The 15,880-nt window shown below is 37.9% G+C and overlaps 1 protein-coding gene across 1 annotated transcript in view; it reads right to left on the bottom strand.

Annotated features, from left to right (window-relative positions):
* Positions 1–15,880, bottom strand: part of SIPA1L1 (signal induced proliferation associated 1 like 1) — a 291,340-nt gene that overhangs the window by 72,207 nt on the left and 203,253 nt on the right. The window contains exons 7-9 of the mRNA XM_090271076.1: positions 15,549–15,723; positions 6,764–6,867; positions 3,590–3,747 (exon numbers count right to left, since the gene is read on the bottom strand). Coding sequence (XP_090127202.1) covers positions 3,590–3,747; positions 6,764–6,867; positions 15,549–15,723 — 437 coding nt within the window. The remainder of the gene's footprint in view (positions 1–3,589; positions 3,748–6,763; positions 6,868–15,548; positions 15,724–15,880) is intronic.

Here is a 15,880-nt window from a genome sequence, read left to right as displayed (position 1 = left end):
GGTTTCTTCTGACTTAGGTCTACATGGACCCCACACTTCTCTCTACACAATTAAAGCAAGAAGCTCCTTTGCGCTTTCTCCAGTGCAGGCACCAAGCAGATGTCAGTAAATAAATGTGCGTGCTCACAGTGGAGAAAGTTGAGAACAAGAGGCTTTAAATGACAAAAAGGATTTCAATTACTCTACATCACTTAGGAGCCCTGGCTGGTTTAGCTCAGTGGATTGAGCGTCGGCCTGCGAGCTAAGTGTCGCTGGTTCGATCTTCCAGTCAGGGTACATCAGAGAAGGAAAACTCTGACTCCAAAAAACCTCCGCTGCCTTGCGGCATACCTCTTCAGGGGAAAGGCTAAGGGAGTAAACCCCGACAGAAAATCCGGAGCCGGAGTCTCTAAGGCGGTTTGACGTTGTAGTCAACACCGGCAACTCCTGCGGCGCACCTGAAGCCAAGCTGTATTGACTCCGTCTTTCCCTTGGACCCTTCAGCTGCGAAGAGAGGGGGGGGTCTGCTGCATGGGCAACAGCAGACCCTCCATATTACCCTGCCCAGGCTCTGTAGCTTCAGCGTCATCGCAAGATGTCGATTCAACACGGGAGGAGACAGATACTACCATGTCACTCTCGAGTCGGACTGCACAGCCATTCTCGGCGGTGCAGATAGACTCTTAAGAAGCTACACCATCGTCTCTCGAGACGGACGGCTGCCGACGACATCACTTAGGGATATTTACATAAGTTTAAATAAAATTTAAATAAATAAAATTTAATAAGATTAAATATTAGTATACGTAAAATTAACTAAAATTAGTATAATTTTACTAAACTTTTCAACCAAAGTACTCCTAATGAAAGAGGTCTATAAATTCATATTCCTAGGAGTCTGGGGAGTGGCTGAGGTAAGAGAAAAACGGGTATAAAAATTCTTTGAAGACCCACATTTTATCTTAAAATCGATACCAATTTTCCATTCTACTGCATAATATTGTACTTTTCATGAGAAAATAACCCCCTTCACACCTTTCTCCCAAAAGATTAAAGTCTACAAGAGAGGTGTCCTATTTCTTCCGGGCCTTTAAATCTCTCCTGACCTCACCATGGACTCCCAGGCAACATGCCTACCTCAGCTGGATGACTGAGAAAAATTAATGTACCTTAAATTTACAACAGGAAAAGTCACTATTTTAGTTTCTTGGGATTCCTTCAGTGATGTTACAAACTGATTATGTTGGCTGGGATTTACAAAAGGGCAAAGTTCAGTTTATAATCAATGAAGTGGTTCTTCAAACAAGCTTGGCAACTAGGAGATTCCAGACTAGCCTTGTGTTCTGGGCAGGGTGTTCAGTGTCTTCACGCAGAGGCTCCCAGCAGCACAGGGTGGGGTTAAGAAGATGGGCTCTCCAGGCAACCAATTAAAAATGAGAAAAAGACAGCAACAATCATGATTACTAGGTCGGGGGTGGGAGGTGCAGGCTTGAAAAGAAAAACCAGGTGTCACCTCCTCATCTAGCTGAGTGCTGAGGAAGGCAAAGACAACGGACCCCGTCAGTCTGTTTAGACTTGCACTGGCCCCTGTGGCCCCTGAGCACTCCAAACGGGGCCAGTGTGGCCAAGGAGTAGTAAAATATATTAACTTTTAAAAACTGACACTCAGTTATTTGAAAGCATTTTTAACAGCATGTTTAGAAAAATCTTGAGTATGTGAATCTACTTTTCCAATCACAAATTTTAAGAAATCTAAATACAGATTATTTCCAATAAAAACTGAGCATCTTGAGATGAGCAATAAGTCTAAAATGCACCATAGATTTCAAAGTCATCGTCCCCAAAACTTATTATCTCAATATCTTTGAAATAAAAAATTACTTGAAATAATAGTTGGGTATTATCAGGTAAATAAAATATTTTTTAATATCAAAATCATATATCATTAAAATTTTATCTATTTCTTGTTACTGTAAAAAAATATGGCTATTAAAAAATATAAAATCATATGTGGCTTGCATTATATTTCTATTAGATATAAAGGCATTTAAAGAAGAATCCCTTCTTAAAAGAAACTACAGAGGTTCCCACTCTCCACATTTCCTAGAGACCACTCAGAAAGGTTTAGCTTTCTACCTACAAAGTAGCATGAAATCCTATGCAGGAACCCAGTACACAGCATGTTTCAATGGTTTGAGGTATTTCCTAAAAGCAAACAGTTATCCACCCAATTACTGTCAAATGTCCTACAAGTCTTCTTTTTCCCCATACCTAACCAAAGCAGCTTTCAGAGGCCATATTCTTGAGGAGGGTATTCAGATCTAGGTCTCCTCTGTTGATGTTTCCATCCCTGAGCCTAGGAAACCTTAGACCCAGCTGGTGAGTCAGCAGCAGGGGCAGCCAGGACCCCTGCTCCCCAAGGCAAGTAAATGAGGCATTAAGAGACTGGGCTCTAGAATCAGACTCAGTGCATGTGAATCTCAGCTCTGCCCAGTCCCAGCTGACCTCAGACAAGTTACTTCTCTACCCATGTGCTTAAGTTTCCTCATCTGAAAATGGGGATGGAAACAGTACCTACCTCATAGGTTTTCTAAACGAGGGAAAACATGTAAAGTGCATAGAATAGTGCAGGGCTTATAATAAGAGCTCAATACATGTAGTTACTGTGGATTATCCAAGGATGGTGCCAGTCAGCAGCAGTCCAAAGTAACCTTTACATATTTATTTTGTTCCTTGAACACGCTTGCTCTACGGCTATAATTAACTTGCACTGCACCTAGAACTAGACAGTTGTGGACCTCACAACAATCCAGTTACCAGTCTGTGCTGGCCACTTTCTGCATAAGCAGCTATATTAGTACAAAAACAAATATCCAAAATTGACACAGCCTCATCGTCCAAATTTCAGAGATTGAAAGATATCATAAAATTTCCTATTTTGAAAAGATAGATTCATATTTGAAACATCTTGCTAAGGCTAGAATATCCTTTCACATCTTTTTTTTGGCACTAAACCCCTATCAACCCAGCACCTTACTCTCAACACCAAACGCAACCCTCCAGGATTCTTGCTAAGGCCTCTGCAGATAGATGCCTGAATTCGGAGACTCATGAGGGACACTGAAACCATTCCACCAAATGCTTCAAATTAGAAATGCTTCTAAAATTGCAGTCCGAAATCTTAAGAGTGAATCAGTCCTAAGCAAGGGTTTGGGCTTTTTAAATATTTAGTAATTAAAAAAAAAAAACAAAAGAACCCAAAACCTTGTCTTTCCTACTACTATGATCTTTCTTCTCTGTTCTTGCTATGCCAAAAACAAATATAATTAGCAGTATGAGTAATTAGTTGGTGAGCAGATGGCATGGATGAAGGACACCACCTAAGGAGGAGGTGCAAATGGAAACAGCAGGTGCCTAACCAACATGTCTGGGTAATGTCAATGCCATCAGGTTACGTCACCATGTGAATAAACCATCCGCATGTACCATTTAAAGACAAAAATAAATAGTGAGCGACTGCCTACTGCCCCTTAAGAAAGCAGAGCTGGATGGGGCCATCTCTCTGGCCCAGCCAATACCCCCCACCCAGCCACCACAGCAGCCCCAATACCTGTAACAGACCCCGTCCGTGCAGGGGTTGTGAGCCCTGACAATGACAAAAACATGCTGAAAGTGGGACCGAATGTTTTTTGGGCTGAATGGCTGTGCTCCAGGCTCTTGGAAAACAATTGTTACGATATCATTTCCAATGTGCCGCTTCCGTAGGAGCTAAAAGAAAAAATAAACAACATAAATGACAACATTTTGCTTTTTCCTCCCCAGTTATTATTAACCAGTACATATTAAGGTAGGGAATGTACACAGTTATTGTCAATATTTTAGCCTGATTTATCATTCCATCCGAGGAGGAATATGGGAAAGAATATTCTGAAATTTGCATAGCACATATAGCAGATTCAAACAGATCTATCCAATATCTGGCATATCATGCCAAGTCCCAGCATCTCTAAATCCTTAGTTTCCATAACAACAGTTTTGTTCCATTTTCATATAAGAAAGGAACTTGCCATAGGGAAAAATTTTTTTAGAGATGAGATTGGCTGAAGTAATTACAACACAATTTATGTTCTGCTTTAATTAGCTTCATTAAAAAATATATGGCTAAGGTGTTTTCTGATATACTTTTTGTGTCACAAACTGGGAAAGTAAAAAATAGTAATATTCCAGAATGCTGTGACAATTTAAAAGCAGGTTAAAATTAAAGTTTAAACAGCGTCTTTAATCACAGTGAAAGCTACCTAAGACCACCTTCTGCTCCACATTAAACAGTGTTTGGGAAAGGCAGCTTTCAAATTCAGGCACCGAGATCAACTTAGGCCAGTGCCTTTTCAGGAGGCATTTACTAGATAGTTTAATTTAATGTTATGAAGAGAAATTAAACAAATTTTGTATTTCTCATATTTTATTATATTGAGGATTTTATAAGAAGGAAAATAACATGATATTTATATAAACTATCCACCATTAGACAGAGCTTGTATTTATAAAACTTTTTAAAAATCTTCTAGTGACTTTAACTTACATAAATATATACCAGTAAAATCAATGATCTAGTATTAGCTGCTGGCTGGGTGAAACAATGGCCTTTTAGATTAGGGTTAAGAATGGGGAGTTAGAATGTTCAGGAAATGTACTTTTAACCTTAGGAATTTTAAAGCATCCCAAATTAACTTCTAATGAGGCCATTTACTTCATTGCTAAACATGACATATTATCAGATGTTACTGAAATAAAGGCTGGTCTGTATTGATTGCTATACAGAATATGCCAATTATTAAAGATTATTCATCTACTCAGGATCACAGACATACCAAAAACACATACAATTTGTCTGTGTATTATGGCATTCCTGCCTACATAATGTCAGTGTCTTTTTGATATATTCTTCCTTCAAAATTGTATTAAAGGTCCAAAGTAGAATCAATCTATCCATCTCACATTAAAAATTAAAGTATTTATAAACTCCTACAAAAATATATATTTTTAAAGATTCTATTTATTTATTTTTAGAGCAAGGGGGAGGGGGAGGAGAAAGAAAGATCAACGTGAAAGAGAAATATTAATTGGTTGTCTCCAGCACACACTCCAACTAGGGACCAAACCCGCAACCCAGGCATGTTGCCCTGACTGGGAATTGAACCAACGACCTTTCACTTTGGGGATGATGCCCAAACAACTGAGCCACAGCGGTGAGGGCACAAAAAGATTTTAAAAGATGCATTCTTTCTGCCCCTCCCCCGCCCCCAAGCATAAAGTAATCTATATAGAAGAAGTAAATTCTTTAGCTAGAAAACTAAAATTTCTTAATATGTAACAATACAAATTCTTCTTTTATTCTAATTTAGGAAGATGATACTTTTGCCTTGATTGGACTCCAAAATTAAATTATTTAGATAGCCGTCCATTTAAATGCCAACTCACTGTGCTCAGCATTTCAACTCATTAAGTTAGAAATAAACAATTAATTGACTCTTATTACTAATCAGGTAGAATAAGACTGTATCTTCCCTTTAAAGATCATTTATTAATGTTATTAAATTTTTTGTCTACTGACTGGGCAGAAATATAAGTTCAGCATATTTTTCTTAGCATGATATTTTCCTCTCAGAGAAATCTAAAACCTGACATTTTCATAAAACAAATTGTCCACAAACTCAGATCAGGGACTTTATCTTAAAATCGGTTTATTTCAGAGTTATAGCTGATTCACTGTTTTGCTTCCTATTTTTGATTACTTTGGTAATCATAAGAGGCACAACTTTATTACCCAGATTTGTGATTTAATCAAAGCTTAAGTGACAAAGTCTTAGATGAGATCTGTGTTTGGTTAAATTCTATGAAAGGGGCTGTGATTTATTCTGCAACAGGCCTGTATTCTGTCAGTACAACAACTGACAATAACAAAATCCATACCCATTTTAAGGTCAGAAGTAACACTGGATTCCTTGTGTTTATAACAGCTATTGAAAGGAGAGTAGCTCTGGTTTTTTAAAATTCAGTTTGGTATCATTTATTTTGAAATACTTTAAACAGAACAACTACCAAATACTCTAAAACAATATTTACTGCCAGTTTCCATTTGCTCTGTAACAACCTGTCACTTCTTAGTTTCCACATTGTAGTTTCACAGTGGCTACATTTTAGTAACAGGCATTGTGCTTTTGGATGTTTTAAAAAGAAACTGTGTATGATATACATAAATGCAATTGTTATACATGTTCCTTGCTATCTCCTGACAAACATGTTAGGAAAAAACATTTTTCTGCGATAGCACTGATACTTAATTTGCTTTTTCTCCATGTTAGTATACTGAACCTCCTTTGCAATAGGAAATGAAACAGCAATACTTTCCTGCTTTGTACATTGGCCTCTTGAGATGAAACTTCACCCACTCATATACATTCTTTGCAATCCTGCAGAGTCATCTAATCACCATGATTTCAACTTGTTCTCTTCAGATTTCATAAAAAAGCTCAATCTCCGTGGGTGAAGAGCAAACAATTAATTCACAAAGCCACCCAGCTGGCTGTTAACCTAGAATTTGTGTCTCTTCATTTGTTTTCTGCTCATTTGCTTTCCTTACTTCCACAATGCACTAAGTTCCCTGGGGCTGTGGCAGGTGCAACATTAAATTCTGGTTTAAGATTTTACAAACTTGCCACTTAGGCTTCTGGGGGAAATAAAACAAGGGCAAAGAAACACAGATAACACAAGAATCTCTTACCTGTTGCTTGTTGTTAGGTGTGTATGGCAGCATGGTAGAAACATGAAACATAATTTCATAGTCTTTGTATGTTGTGTACAGAGAGTGGGTCCCAGTAGAGTCAGCTACAGTAGAAAAATAAATAAATAAATAAAAATAACAATATACAAGAATGATGAGATGACTATAAGAATAGGGAAAATGGCTACTATAAGAGACCTTTAAAAAAAAAAAAGAAAGAATACAGGTTAGGATGTAAAGATCCTAGACAAGATCTAGAATAGGTGTTCTTACCCATTTTTTGTACCCTGATTCCCTTTGGCAGTCTAGTGAAGCTAATAGACTCCTCAGAATAATAGTTATAAATGCATAAAATAAAGTACATAAGGTTTCAACACAAATCAAGTATACTGAGAATTCAGTTAGACAATAATTTTAAAATAAGATATAATATCAAAATATTGACATAACAAATTTTAGCAACTGGTCTAATAACAATTATAAATATGAAGTAATGATACAATATTTTAAGATATCTACAACAGCAAACAATATGATACGAAGAGACCTGTGCTTATTTGACAATAAAATAATAGGCAGAGCTTATACTAACTACTGTGATTTGTTGCCTACATTCATAATTGAAGGAAATGCTGAACTTTAACTAGGGGTTGTGGACCCTGAGAGAGAAGATACCTACCAAGAAGGTCTCCTGATGGCTAATTAGGCTCAAATTTAAAAACAGAGCCTAGCATCTCTTTCTAAACTGGGTTTCTCATGTAAGCCATGCTTTATGGAGAAGCCTGAACTAAACTGTGTGCCTGCCACTGTGTTCCTGCCAAGTAGCTAACCCTTATAAAGGAGCTCCTGGAATCATATTTCAATCAATATAACAGATTTTCCCTGTCCAAACAGAGCTGTGCAGCTATATCCCCATTAGCATATTCTCCAGCCAATCAGAACAGTGCTTTTTGGACCAATTAAACTGTGAGGATTTGGAGTCCTCATCTGTATGAGGATGGACGAAAACGGGACCAGGGCAGGGATTTCTCTCTATATAAGTCAGCTCCCCTCTGGCTCAGGGAATGATCAGGTTTTTCCATGAAGACTGGGTTTTCCCAGCTAGAGCTAAAATACCAAAGACAAAAGACCAAGGACAAAACACCAAAGACAAAACAATGAAGACATCTCTCTGGACCATGGTGGAGAGGAGCAGGCAGAGCAAGCAGAGCTGTCTAGCCAGAGAGGGCCTTCGCCCCCACGCTGCCTCGCCCCAGGGCCACCCCACAGCCATACCACTCCACAGCCATGATACTTCATAATTGCTCTGTAACACTACTAAGCTGTTTCACAGCCATGCTTTTCTCAAGGCTTTGCTGTATCATAATCGAGCTATTTGTACTGAGTAAAGTTTCCTTCTTCACCACACCCCAAACTGGGGATTCCTGTTGGTGTTGAATCAGCACCATGACCATCAGTTGACAGGGCCAATGAAAATAAATGTAAAATTATTTCCCATTTAAGTTCACAGATTTCTGAATTCTTTCCACAGACATCAAGTTAAGAATATCTTTTCAAATATTTCTGATTCAAGCAAGAAAACTATTTTGTTCCTAACAGATGGAAATTTAACAAGACTGTAACACTGAATAACATAGGTATTATATAGCAATGTCCAACATTTTCTTAAGACTGTGTTCTACTCTCATCTTCCTTAAGGAAAAAGAAAAACAATCTCTACCCCCTTAATCGTTAACAAATCAATGTGCCCCTAAATACCTGGAAACCAGAGAATTATCAACTGCTCAATTGAAAGGAACTATCTTTAGATTTGAAGGACCTGGACTTATAGGCTGTTAAGTGAACAGAAGTGCATTCATTCGTGAACTCAAGCCTCCGTCACCCATAATCTTGAGGACCGAAACACCTCACAAAATTTTAGAGAATGATGCTGAGAGACAAAGCCTCTGGCATATATCAATACGGTAGTAGGTCTTGGCACTTAGCACACATGGGGCTCCTGGGGAGCTGTTTAAAGGCAAATTCCCATGCTTCACCCCCAGAAACACTGCTCACTAAGTGTGGGGCTGGGCAGAGAAATCTATTTTAATAAACACCCCCAGGGAGCCTGGAATGCAGTAGCTCTGCTGCCTTTAGGCGCTGCTCCAAGAATAGACCACAAGGGTAACTTGCAGACAGACTTGTAAAGACGTTCTAGAGTCCTGAGTTTCAACCTTGAGCTTCTTGGAGGATCCTAATTTTGAAGCTGACATAAAATGCAAAGGGTTTTAAAAACAAACTAGAGAAAGAATAAAGTAAAGACTCCTTTTCAAAACTGCAAAAGGTCTGGAGTCTGAAGAGCTTACCTATTGCTAAGGATCCTTGTTATAAATACCTCTAGAACAAACTAGTACATATTAAAACTTTAAAGTGAGTGTGTCAGCTTTGACATGTACTTACATGTGTTTCAAGTCAATTTTAAGCAAAATTAATGAACTAGAAAAAGGATTGTCATCCAGTATTCATTTATTATTTTGCTTTATATGTTTCTCTAATTCTAAAAGGATTATTGCCAGAGGAAAACTGAAGACAACCCTGAAGATAATTTGTTTTTCTGCTCCTAGTCCTTTCTCTTCCTCCTTTGTATGCCTCATTTTATGTAATGTATGCTGCTTGACTAGCCTTTTTCTGGAGATCTTAGAAAACCCCAGTTTTGCTGAGAATTTTAAACGGTTTGGAAAGTGTTTCGAAAGTTTTATAAAGACGAAACTAGGGCCAAAACAATGAAATTTTCCTTTCTGAGAAGAAAGGAATCCCCAAATCCTGAAATTACTATGTACATAATAGAATTGCTGAACTTTACCAGAGAGAATAGAAAATTAAGTTTTGCTATATTCACTAAAGAATAAGGCATCCAATGTTGCTGTTATATTTTTAATAACCCTGACCCTGAAACCATGAAAAATTTAACAGAATGACAGTCAGGAAAATGACAAAAAAGGAAAACAAAAAACTCTTTTTCTTTGTATGGAGAGTATATTGAGTAATTTTAAAGGGAAAATACGCTTGTACAAGAGGAATGAAAAGATGATAATGATCCTTCATATTTATATGGAGCTTTAGAAGTTAAAAAGTAAATTCGGGCATCATATGGGTCATCTTGATAATCACGAAATTCGCCTTCAAGCCATCCTACCAGCAAATGGTGTAGATCCACTAATGAGGTCAGCCTTCTATGCTAAGCCACAGCAAGTAAAATTTTTAATATTCAAACTAGATGATAAGAAGACATTGAATAATTTAGGAATGATAAGAATACTCTTCTTAGCTGCTTTGAAAGGTATAGATAAGTGAAAATATCCTACACATTAGGTAGGCATTTCTATTGGAAGATAGTATGAACAGGTTAATAAGTTTGTAGAGTAGCTCCAGATATGGTCAATGTCATATTTGTCAGACTTCTCTTTTGGCTTAACTCTTCTGCTTTTAGTTAATCTAAAACTTGGATGGTAAAAGTATATGAATCTGAATCAGGAAAAAGCTAATCAGACTTTTATATAACCATTTTCTGGTTATTAATAGATATGTTTGAGTTAAGAAAAGGTAAATTAAAAAAAACAAGGCTATGCCATTGATTTTTGGAAAGTTCCTAGTTTTGAAGATTTTTATGAACACGAGAAAAGTAATCTCATTAAATAAACACATGCAGGCTAAGAAAGTCAATAGAATAAAGAAAGCTCAAGCTCCGATTATTAATGTCCTCACCACTGTAGAATACATCAAATGCCAAGACAAAATCCACGGACATGTTGCAGTTCTGGCTCTTACCATAATTTGAAACATTATAATAGGTAGCTGTCTGCTGGGCACCATCCACTGAAGACCCTCGGAGCTCCCATCCATGCAACTTCGCCTCAGAGTCTGAAGTCAATGCTCAGAATCACAGCCAGGGACATGCACCGACATGTATTTGTGAGGAGGCACACTTCTGCACTATGGTACTATTTCTTACTCACTAATATGAAGCATTTTGGAAAGTCAAGAACTCTTCTTGCTTTGGTATCTACCATATTTACTAATATTTTTTTTCATTGTACCTTTATCCATGATAAGGAGACAAGCTGACTTTACTTCAATGAGGATGAGATCAAGAAGAGTCTGTACTATCCTTTGCTGTGACAGGCAAATTCAAACTGTGTGTCAGTTCAAGGAATCCATGAGTGTACAGGAGAATGAGCTTGGGACTCCAGGGTTTCTCAAAACTGCTAACACAGTGAGAGGAAGGAACAAAGGAAGGTGTGAAGTTGGTGCTTAAGAATCAGCCACTACTACTTTGTATTTACTGCTCACACTGCAAGATACCTGCAATTACCTGGATTTCCAACTTGGAAGTAATAAGATCTGAATGTGAATGCCAGAGGCATCATTTGCGAAATTACCACAAACAAATCGCTTTACTTCTCTGCTCCTGTATAATCTCACTGTTCTGAGGATTAAGTGAAGTAATGTATATGAAAGTTATAGCCCATAAAAGATGTTCAACAAATGTGTTGCTTAGAATTTAGAATTTAGTGCAGTTGAGGTAAAAAGTGTAGTTTCCTTAAGTGGGGCCTTTGATATATTTTAATTTCTTTGCCAAGTACATCTCAGGAACACTCAAAGAAAAAAACCTTATACTATAAACACAATTCACAGTTAAGGAGGTTAAAAAGGAATGCTTTTCTCCATCGGTCTCTAGGACTCCAAGTAGCCCTTTTCATGTACAAAGCTTTTAAAGATGCTAGTTTCAGCCTTTTCCATCAAAGTTAAAATATTCCAAATAAAGGATTTATTTTCTTTATGAAAAGTCTTAATGTCTTTTAAGACCCTGAATCTCAATGGTTTTTTTAACAACAAACACTGTTAAAAAAAATGGGAGAAGAAACAAGCATTCACTAATATTATAGCAAATTAGCGAAGGCTTTGAAGGAACGATTAACAAAGGGCTTCCAAGTCTCCTATGTGCTGACTTGACAAACAAGCCTCAGGCAGAAAAGAATTTCCAAAATAATAATCCATATGCACAGCCTAAATGAGGGTGGTCTCCAGCTTTCACATAACAAACTGCTTGGTGGGAAGTTTATTTTTATATTTACTGCAGTATGAGAGGGCTGTAAGCATCTAGAGGTTATGTCATCCAAATAAGGAAACAAGAAAAGAAACCAAAAAATCCACTACTGCAAATTTCTTCATTATAGAACTGATCCAACCCCTGATACATTTATAAATTATTTGTTAGAAATCCTTGGACTTTGTACAAAAAACTGGGAAAAAGAAGAAATGGTCCAATAATTCCATCAATTCTTCCTTCCCTAAGCCTCTCCCTCCTTTACCAAAGTACTAAAGTGGGAATATAGTTACAATACATGACAAGTAGAATGTCTCATGAGATGGCCTGGGTACTTCTTGCCCGAGGGCTGAGAGAGGAGAAGACACAGCCACAAGGCAGAGCTCCGGGCTTCGCTGGGCTTAGGTCTACATTTCTGCTTTCTCTGAACACTTCATTAACTATACCACTAGGATCTGTTCATTTTCCCTAATGCTTACTAGCTGTCTAACCTTGGGCTTGTGAGTTAATCTAAAAAAACAATTCTGCAAAACGGGGCTAACTGATATCTAACCAGGGTTTGTGGAGATTCCATGAGATGGCATCTATAAAAAGTATCGGGGACTTCCCTTTTCGGCGGTAACAGTACTTAGTACAGAACTTGCTCTCCCATTTAAACAAGGAGGAAAGCTGACGATATATCTGAAGCAATTGTTCAGACATTTTACAATAGGCAGCACTGGATAGTGATCCCTGAGAAAAGTATATCAAAGGTGAGCCCTATGATTCTACCTGGCTTTCTACCTGGAGGCCCTTTTAGAACAATGGCCCAGAGCAGGGCTTTGAGGAGGGGAGCCAAAACAGACTGGTGTTTAGGAAGCCTGTGCTGGCTGATATTTGCTGAGTACAGTACCAAAGAGGAGGAAGAGGTTCAAAGTCTACATGGGGTCCCCTACAATATGCAGGATGAATACTAAATTGCATATACACAGAGTGAGGTTCCAAAGCAATGCACAGGAAAACTATTAGTGAAAGAACCACTACCAGAGAACTGTAAGCCAAACAATTCTCACAGTTCACATGGGAATGACCAGCATAGAGCTACCTCATTGACTATGCAGGTACTCGTGTGTAAGAAAAGTCCTGCCTTAGTAGAGCTAAAGTAGTCAGTGAGAAGGGGTTGCTCTAGGTATGCATCAATAAAGCTTAAGAACAAGATTCATAAAGATCAGGCTGTTCTGTAAGTACTTTAGCTGCCTACTAAAACAAAACTCAACACTCTTTTAAAGAAGATAACAAAATCCATACATTCAACAGTGAAACATTTATAATGTCCCGTATCCAATCAAAAATAACCAGACATGTGAAGCAGGAAAATGTAACTCAAAAGGAGGAGAAAATCCCTAATAACAGAGACAATTGAATTAGCTCATGACAACTTTAAAAGCAGCTACTATAAATATGTACAAGGATTTAAAGGACAATATGAACCTAATGAGGATAAAATATAAGAAAAGAGAATTAAATGCAACTCCAGGCCCTGAAAATTACAACATTCTGAATGAAAATGTCATTGAATTGGATTAAGAGCAGATTAAGACACTGTGGAAGAAAAGAAAAACACAGTAAACGTGAATACGTATTAGTAGGAATTATGCAAACAAAAACAGAAAAATCAGTTAAAAACTAAACATTCTCATTATAACTGGAGATCCACAGGGAAGGGGGAGGCAGAAAAAATAGAGAAATGAAGATTGGCAAATATTATTTTAATTTGATGAAAACTATAAATCCACAGATCCAAGTGACATCTACATTGTCACATGCAGACAGCATCATTCTTTAGGAATGCTTGTTCTGGAAAGCATTGTCTCTTTTTAAGGATCACATTGAAAGAAAAAGTTTCTTGATACAAAGTAAAGTTAGATAAAATTTGGTGATGTTACCTCACAGCACATGGAGCAAAGTCTCATCCCATTGCTGGGTGTGGATGTGCAGAGGCTGGTTGTTCCCCATTTCTGTGGTCAGTTACCGTTTACTTAATACCTGTTTAAATGATGAGACTAATGGTCTCCTCTAGTTTTGGACCCTATTAACTTGATACAGTAAGAGAGATAAATATACATACTGGCTTCTTCAGGGCTTAAGAATAAAAACACTTTCCTACTCTTCATTCTCTTTAATGAACTTGGCACTCTGAAAGAACAAAAAACTATGAACTCTTCTCCAAAGCTATGCTCTGAAAGGTTACAAGGACTCTTAAAGGAGAGTAGTGAAAAGGAAACCCGTGCCATCAGAGCCGTCTGCTAATCCAGGCTCACCCCTCTCCCCAGCCTTTAGTTTTGGAGGCATTGGGGCAAAACGTGCACAGAATAATTATTTTGCTTATTCCATTGCCTTACTCGATGCCACATTGCTTAAGGATGGCCTTGTTTATACGTTTCTCACGTTGTTCTTCATCATCAAGAGGTGGCTGGGCATGTGTAAACACACATATTATAATCTTATCTATTCCCAATGTGGCCATTCATTTACAGAATCAGGGTGCGTATTACATTCTCTTCCCAGACCCTTTCAATAGGTCTTTGTGGACATGACAATTTATATAACACAAGAAACTGGGACAACGTGAATTATCTGTACAGCATAAATGTCAGAATATCTGGACAAAAAGAGTTTAAGGACATGTTGAGATTGAAAATTTTGTGCAGTTGCGAGGAGAGCATGAAATGTTAAAATAATATTTAAAAGTCTAGGCTATCTGTGGGTTTTAATGGTTTCTCTAGCATGTCGTTTCCAAGTTGGCAACAGCAAAACCATGGCAACAGGAAATTCTTCCCTACAGTAGTTTATGAATGCTTTTCTGTTTTCATGACTCAACTTCTTAATTTCCTGTGCAGAAAATCGGAGAGATTACTACAGACTGCAATACAGATGTGCTAATCCAAAAACCATCTCAAAGAAAAAGGTCATAGATATCTATGGATGGATCTGGAGATAAACCTTGAAACTGCCTCCACATAGCCACACAGCAGTAGTCAACATACTCTACTCAAAATAGGTACTTGTGAATGTAACTATTTTATTAACATCTTGGGGAGAGAGAGTGGACAAACTCATATGCTCATGAGCTGTAAGTAAACAGACTGCTTCATTATTGTGCTTTTAATCAACACATTTTATGAGCCAAATAAATACTGAATCAAAGAAGACTATTTTCTTAGAGATTAAATTAGACGATGGACAATAATAATAAAAAATAAGCAAACAAAACCTTCCTAGATATTAAAAGAATACAGAAATGAATAAGAAAAACCATGCAAAGGCTGACTCAAAGAGAAGCATGAGGATTACAAAATAAATTAATGCAAGTTGAAAATTCTAGGGCTTACGGACCAGATGGTTCTAAGTTGCTGGAGTTTTTAATCACTTTAACATTCAGCTAAATATAGTGAGATTTATGCCACACTGTCCGGAAGCAAATCTGCATCCATTACTCTATTCCATCCACACCTCAGACAACACTGTTCTGTAGTCTAACCCTGGATACCTTGGTTATGGTCTTCACTTGCTCTGGAGCCACACCCCTCCCTCTCTGGCTTTCTCTCCTCCCTCACTAGCAGTTCTCTGCAACAAGTGGCAGTGTTGTTTTACGGGCAGATGAACATCAACGCAGCAGGAGGAAAATAAACCTAGAAGGAGGGTATAAGTATTTCTTACTTTTGGTGTCAAGCTGTGCACGATACTTCTCGAAGCCTTTGAGCCGAACGCGTTCTCCCAGCAGCTGAAGGAATTCTTCGAAGGCGGGACCGGCGGATTCGTTGTTGTACATCTCCTCTTCCGTGCTCTGTCCAGCTTTGCAGTACATGATGCCGACCTTTTGCTGATAGTTCAGCTGTGAAGGCGGGCAACACAATGCAAATAAACAGAGGCTGATCTACTCTGGCCCACTTAAGTGCTAATAAGTCCTGTACCGCAAATGCCCATCAAAGAGCTAACATTTCTGTTCCCTTGAAATCCTACTGTTTTAATACTTCTGTTTCTGTTCCAAA

Source organism: Furipterus horrens, unplaced genomic scaffold (genome assembly GCF_987537825.1).
Source record: "Furipterus horrens unplaced genomic scaffold, mFurHor1.1.pri manual_scaffold_3, whole genome shotgun sequence".
Lineage (NCBI taxonomy): Eukaryota > Metazoa > Chordata > Mammalia > Chiroptera > Furipteridae > Furipterus > Furipterus horrens.
This window is presented reverse-complemented; position numbering and strand designations above follow the sequence as displayed.